Source organism: Entelurus aequoreus, linkage group LG12, assembly GCF_033978785.1.
Source record: "Entelurus aequoreus isolate RoL-2023_Sb linkage group LG12, RoL_Eaeq_v1.1, whole genome shotgun sequence".
NCBI classification, from domain to species: Eukaryota; Metazoa; Chordata; class Actinopteri; order Syngnathiformes; family Syngnathidae; genus Entelurus; species Entelurus aequoreus.
The window spans coordinates 65,750,861-65,758,360 of record NC_084742.1 but is presented as its reverse complement, the minus strand read 5'-3'; the positions used below and the strand labels follow the sequence as shown (position 1 = coordinate 65,758,360).

Genomic DNA, 7,500 nt, shown 5'->3' with positions numbered 1-7,500 from the left:
CTCTGAGGTGTTTGGCAGCAAAATTGGCTAAAAATTTTAACATGCGAAAATGTTGACATTAGCATGCTACCAAGTTATTTGACTCTGAGGTGTTCGGCAGCAAAATTGGCTAAAAATTGTAACATGCGAAAATGTTGACATTAGCATGCTAACAGTTAACATGTATCAAGTACCAAGTTATGTGGCTCTGAGGTGTATGGCAGCAAAATTGGCTAAAAATATCAACATGCGAAAATGTTGACATTAGCATGCTAAGAGTTAACATGTATCAAGTACCAAGTTATATGACTCTGAGGTGTTTGGCAGCAAAATTGGCTTAAAATTTTAACATGCGAAAATGTTGACATTAGCATGCTAACAGTTAGCATGTATCAAGTACCAAGTTATATGGCTCTGAGGTGTTTGGCAGCAAAATTGGCTAAAAATTTTAACATGCGAAAATGTTGACATTAGCATGCTACCAAGTTATATGACTCTCAGGTGTTAGGCAGCAAAATTGGATAAAAATTTTAACATGCGAAAATGTTGACATTAGCATGCTAACAGTTAACATGTATCAAATACCAAGTTATATGACTCAGGTGTTTGGCAGCAAAATTGGCTAAACATTTTAACATGCGAAAATGTTGACATTAGCATGCTAACAGTTAGCATGTATCAAGTACCAAGTTATATGACTCTCAGGTGTTTGGCAGCAAAATTGGCTAAAAATGTCAACATGCGAAAATGTTGACATTAGCATGCTAACAGTTAACATGTATCAAGTTATGACTCTGAGGTGTTCAGCAGCAAAATTGGCTAAAAATATCAACATTCAAAAATGTTGACATTAGCATGCTAACAGTTAGCATGTATCAAGTACCAAGTTATATGACTCTAAGGTGTTTGGCAGCAAAATTGGCTAAAAATGTTAACATGCGAAAATGTTGACATTAGCATGCTAACAGTCAACATGTATCAAGTTATGACTGAGGTGTTTAACAGCAAAATTGGCTAAAAATACCAACATGCGAAAATGTTGACATTAGCATGTTAACAGTTAACATGTATCAAGCACCAAGTTATATGACTCTCAGGTGTTTGGCAGCAAAATTGGCAAAAACTTTTTAACATGTGAAAATGTTGACATTAGCATGCTAACAGTTAGCATGTATCAAGTACCAAGTTATATGGCTCTGAGGTGTTTGGCAGCAAAATTGGCTAAAAATTTTAACATGCGAAAATGTTGACATTAGCATGCTACCAAGTTATAGGACTCTCAGGTGTTAGGCAGCAAAATTGGCTAAAAATTTTAACATGCGAAAATGTTGACATTAGCATGCTAACAGTTAACATGTATCAAGTACCAAGTTATATGACTCTCAGGTGTTTGGCAGCAAAATTGGCTAAACATTTTAACATGTGAAAATGTTGACATTAGCATGCTAACAGTTAACATGTATTAAGTTATGACTCTGAGGTGTTCAGCAGCAAAATTGGCTAAAAATATCAACATTAAAAAATGTTGACATTAGCATGCTAACAGTTAGCATGTATCAAGTACCAAGTTATATGACTCTCAGGTGTTTGGCACAAAATTGGCTAAAAATGTTGACATTAGCATGCTAACAGTCAACATGTATCAAGTTATGACTGAGGTGTTTAACAGCAAAATTGGCTAAAAATATCAACATGCAAAAATGTTGACATTAGCATGCTAACAGTCAACATGTATCAAGTTATGACTGAGGTGTTTAACAGCAAAATTGGCTAAAAATATCAACATGCAAAAATGTTGACATTAGCATGCTAACAGTTAACATGTATAAAGTACCAAATTATATGACTCTCAGGTGTTTGGCAGCAAAATTGGCTAAAACTTTTTAACATGCGAAAATGTTGACATTAGCATGCTAATAATTAGCATGTATCAAGTACAAAGTCATACGACTGAGGTGTTTGGCAGCAGAATTGGCAACATATTTTAACATGCAAAAATGTTGACATTAGCATGCTAACAGTTAACATGTATCAAGTTATATGGCTCTGAGGTGTTTGGCAGCAAAATTGGCTAAACATTTTAACATGCGAAAATGTTGACATTAGCATGCTAACAGTTAGCATGTATCAAGTACCAAGTTATATGGCTCTGAGGTGTTTGGCAGCAAAATTGGCTAAACATTTTAACATGCGAAAATGTTGACATTAGCATGCTAACAGTTAGCATGTATCAAGTACCAAGTTATATGGCTCTGAGGTGTTTGGCAGCAAAATTGGCTAAACATTTTAACATGCGAAAATGTTGACATTAGCATGCTAACAGTTAGCATGTATCAAGTACCAAGTTGTATGGCTCTGAGGTGTTCGGCAGCAAAATTGGCTAAAAATTTTAACATGCGAAAATGTTGACATTAGCATGCTAACATTTAGCATGTATCAAGTACCAAGTTGTATGGCTCTGAGGTGTTCGGCAGCAAAACTAGCCAAAAATGTTAACAAGCGAAAATGTTAACATTAGCATGCTAACAGTTAACATGTATCAAGTACCAAGTTATATGACTCCCAGGTGTTTTGCAGCAAAATTGGCTAAAAATTTTAACATGCGAAAATGTTGACATTAGCATGCTAATAATTAGCATGTATCAAGTACAAAGTCAAACGACTGAGGTGTTTAGCAGCAGAATTGGCAACACATTTTAACATGCGAAAATGTTGACATTAGCATGCTAACAGTTAACATGTATCAAGTTATATGACTCTGAGGTGTTTGGCAGCAAAATTGGCTAAACATTTTAACATGCGAAAATGTTGACATTAGCATGCTAACAGTTAGCATGTATCAAGTACCAAGTTATATGGCTCTGAGGTGTTTGGCAGCAAAATTGGCTAAAAATTTTAACATGCGAAAATGTTGACATTAGCATGCTAACAGTTAGCATGTATCAAGTACCAAGTTGTATGGCTCTGAGGTGTTCGGCAGCAAAACTAGCCAAAAATGTTAACAAGCGAAAATGTTAACATTAGCATGCTAACAGTTAGCATGTATCAAGTACCAAGTTATATGACTCTCAGGTGTTTGGCAGCAAAATTGGCTAAAAATTTTAACATGCGAAAATGTTGACATTAGCATGCTAACAGTTAGCATGTATCAACTGCGCCACTAAAGTTGACGTTTAGCGAGAGGTGGTGGTCTCACCTGCGATGCGCCCCAGTGGCATCTGCGGCTCCTCCGGGGGCGACACGGGCATGATGATGTTCCTGTAGAGCGCCTCCTCCTGCTGGTGGTGGTGGTGATGATGCAAGAGATGATGCGGCTGCTGGGCCGTCGTCATCTGGTGGCCGTGCACCTTCCCCTCGCGCCCGTTCTCAAGCGCCGCCTGGGGTCCGCCGCGGCTGTGCCTAAAGTCCACGACGCCGCCGCTCCGGCCGGGGCCCGGGAACAGCGGGTTCATGATGGCGCTGGGCATGAGCTGGATGACGCGAGGAGGGCCCTCCTCCTGGCTCCCCGGGCTGCCGGGGAAGGTGGCCTCTCTGGGGGCGGCCGGGGAGAGCGACAGAGGGTAGGCGTCCTCGGGCAGGTGGTGGTTACTGTCCGGCAGCTGCGAGAAGGACTGCAGGTGGTCCTCGGCGGAGGCCCGAGGGTGACTCTGCTCCGGGGGGGACTGCCGCGGCGCCGGGTGGTGGGGCGAGCGGGAGCGGTGTCGCAACTCGATGGTCGGCGGATGCTGCGGGAGTGGCTCTGTCGCACATGGCGCCCGTCGTACCGTCTCTGCGGACACAAGGGAATCAAACCCCTCAGTCAACGGCTGCTGGGAAACATTTGGTACATAACTCACGGAGTCATTGTTGCATCAATTAATTTGCCCGAGGGGAACTTTGGGTAATGACAGGTTTCTGGACAGAATCTATTTTCTCTTTCTGCTCAGGTGGGCGTGGCCAAACAAACACAAAAAAACACAGTAGTAGTTGTACATACACTATGTACTTGACTGGCCTGCGCAGAGTCCTGACCTGAACCCGATAGAACACTTTTGGGATGAAAAGTATTTGGCCACCTGCGTTGAGTGCCATCCCATTCCTAACCCATAGGGTTCAATATGATGTTGCAGCTATTACAGCTTCAACTCTTCTCGGAAGGGCTGTCCACAAGGTTGCAGAGTGTGTTTATAGCAATTTTCCACCATTCTTCCAAAAGCGCATTGGTGAGGTGGAGGTGGAGAAGGCCTGGCTCTCAGTCTCCGTTCTAATTCATCCCAAAGGTGTTCTATCGGGTTCAGGTCAGGACTCTGCGCAGGCCAGTCAAGTTAATCCACACCAGACTCTTGTCATCCATGTCTTTATGGACCTTGCCTTGTGCACTGGTGCTCCAGGATACCAAAACATTCCATGCTCCCGACCTTGTGGGAACAAGGTCCAACATGACTGTGCACCAGTGCACAAAGCAAGGTCCATAAAGATATGGATGACAAGAGTCTGGTGTGGATGAACTTGACTGGGCTGCACAGAGTCCTGACCTGAACATCTTTTGGATGAATTAGAACGGAGACTGAGAGCCAGGCCTTCTCCACCAACATCAGCGTGTGACCTCACCAATGCGCTTTTGGATGAATGGTAGAAAATTGTTATAAACACACTCGGCAACCTTGTGGACAGCCCTTCCCAGAAGAGTTGAAGCTGTAATAGCTGCAACATCATATTGAACCCTATGGGTTAGGAATGGGATGGCACTCAATGCAGGTGGCCAAATACTTTTCATTCCAAAAGTGTTCTATCGGGTTCAGGTCAGGACTCTGCGCAGGCCAGTCAAGTTCATCCACACCAGACTCTGTCATCCATGTCTTTATGGACCTTGCTTTGTGCACTGGTGCACAGTCATGTTGGAAGAGGAAGGGACCCGCTCCAAACTGTTCCCACAAGGTTGGGGAGCATGGAATTGTTCAAAATGTTTTGGTGTCCTGGAGCATTCAAAGTTCCTTTCACTGGAACTAACTCCTGAAAAACAACCCCACACCATATTTCCTCCGCTGACTCCTCTCTCTGTCAGTTTACGTCAGGGGTGGGCAATTAATTGTTACCGGGGGCCGCATGAGCAACCCGAGCACTGCTGGAGGGCCACATCGACAATATTTCAATTAAATTTTGCTCAGTATTATTTTTGATATATACCGTAAGATTAATAATAACTAATAATAATAGTAATACTTCAACATAGTGTGTGTAACAGCATTCCATGACTAATATAAATAAATTAACATTAATAATAAATGACAGTAAAATAAGCACAAGTATGACTGAGGAGTCATAGTGTAACTTTGTGTGGTGTTTGAGTTGTCCGACTTTTTGTGTGGCCATAAACGCACCAGTGGTTTAGTGGTATGCGTGTTGGTGGCAGATGACAATTTGGTTTTGGCCTGGTTTGTACGGCAGAAAATGACTAGTTTTTTGAGATAGAAGTGTTTTACTCATGTTTTTGGTGTGGTTATGTCCGAATATAAACAGTTTTGCTCAATAAAGTGATGGATATAATTCCTGTCCTCGAAGCATCTCGATAGACGTTACAATAATTGAACGGTGTTCAATTGAACGGTGTTGACGAACACCGTTAGGGCCGCTTGTTGTCACTGTCACTCAAAGTTGCATTGCAAAATTACATAGAATAAATATGTTTATTTTGTTTAGAATTCAGATGGGATTTGATTTGGTGCGTGGCATGTATTTGCTGTGCGCAGAGGACGCTTGAGCAGTGCGCAATTGCGCAGGCACGCACCTTAGACGGAACGTTGCTTGGCAGTCCATGTCTTGTTGGAAACACGCCATTCTTCATCAACTTTTCTCTTTTTAGCGTCTCGGGTGTAAACCGTGCATCACTTGTCGCTGCATGTGCACCTTCACTCGCAGGTTACATACGGACACACGCCCATAAATAATACTTTTCAAAATAAAAGCAGCACAGTTGTATTGCGCGCACGACATAGATGTTTTTTCAACTTTATTTTGTAATTTGTGATTGCAGCTGTTCACATTCACTCACACGCATACGTCCACACGGAAGTAATACAAATAACGATTTTCAAAACAAAAGCAGCACCGTTGTATTGCACACTCGACATAGATACTTTTTAAAATGTATTTTGTAATTTATAATTGGCCTCACGCGGGCCGGATGCGGCCCACGGGCCGCAGAATGCCCAGGTCTGATTTACGTGGCCTACCACTTGGTGGCTGAGTTGCTGTTGTTCCCAAACTCTTCACTTTTCTTATAATAAAGTTGACTTTGGAATATTTAAGAGGCAGGAAATTTCACGAGTGGATTTGTTGCACAGGTGGCATCCTATGACAGTTACATGCTGGAAATCACTGAAAGCGGCCCATTCTTTCACACACGTTTGTAGAAACCTAAGTGCTTGATTTGATACACCTGTGGCTGGGTCAAGTGATTAGGGACACCTGATTCTCATCCTTTGGACGGCTGGCCAAATACTTTTGGCAATATAGTGTAAATAGTAAATGTCATCTACTGACGGCCACTGGGTGTCACTGTTACGCAACAATAGTCCCACATTGACTGCTGCCTCCCACCAGGAAGTCAGAAGGTGTTTTCCACACTTTTGACCAGAGTTTCCTGGTGGAACAGGTTTCACACTTCATGGCAACACATTGTTGTTCATGTTAATGCTGCCAAATAAAAGCAGCAGCTATTAATAGAGCGCCTAATTAAAACACAACCGGGTTGGATGTGAGACTTTTTTTTTTTCCTTTTTGCTGTCCATATTGACTTTACTCAAGAGACGTGTGTCATACTTCTTCTGTTGCATTTGACGTTATTCAAAATAATATTTTAAATAAAGAAAAAAAACAACTACATCAGCATGAAGTTTGCTTCTTTTATGAATTTATTATGGGTCTACTGAGAAAGTGAGGGTCAAAAGTATACATACAGCAACATACATGATACATTTTGGTGGTGTAGAAAAATTACAATCCAATGAAATGATCTTTATGGCCTCTTAACTTCATGTGAGTGATTATGATTGACGACACCTGTTGTCGTCTCTGAGCACATTTAAATATGTGATGCAGTCATTAGACTCGCTTACAAACGCCACAATGGGAAAGTCAAAGGAACTCAGCACAGATCTGAAAAAAAATGAATCATTGACTTGAACAAGTCAGGAAAGTCACTTGGAGCCATTTCAAAGCAGCTTAAGGTCCCAAGAGCGACTGTGCAGACATAAGTATAAAGTGCATGGCACAGTTTTGTCACTGCCACGATCAGGGAGAAAACGCAAGCTATCACCTGCTGCTGTGAGAAAATTGGTCAGGATGATCAAGAGTCAACCAAGAAGCAGGTCTGCTGGAACACAGGTGTCAGTGTCCACAGTCAAGCCTGTTTTGCATGGACTGAGAGGCCACCATGCAAGAAGGAAGACCTTGCTCCAGAAGCCACACCTTAAGAATCGTCTAAAGTTTGCTGCTGATCACATGGACAAAGATAAGACCTTCTGGAGGAAAGTTGATGAA

At 42.0% G+C, this 7,500-nt stretch overlaps 1 protein-coding gene across 5 annotated transcripts in view; it reads right to left on the bottom strand.

Moving 5' to 3' along the window:
* Window positions 1-7,500, bottom strand: part of LOC133662456 (transcription factor ETV6-like) — a 111,399-nt gene that overhangs the window by 7,545 nt on the left and 96,354 nt on the right. For all 5 annotated transcript variants that reach the window (XM_062066466.1, XM_062066470.1, XM_062066469.1 and 2 more), the window contains one exon: window positions 3,176-3,748. In XM_062066466.1, coding sequence (XP_061922450.1) covers window positions 3,176-3,748 — 573 coding nt within the window. The remainder of the gene's footprint in view (window positions 1-3,175; window positions 3,749-7,500) is intronic.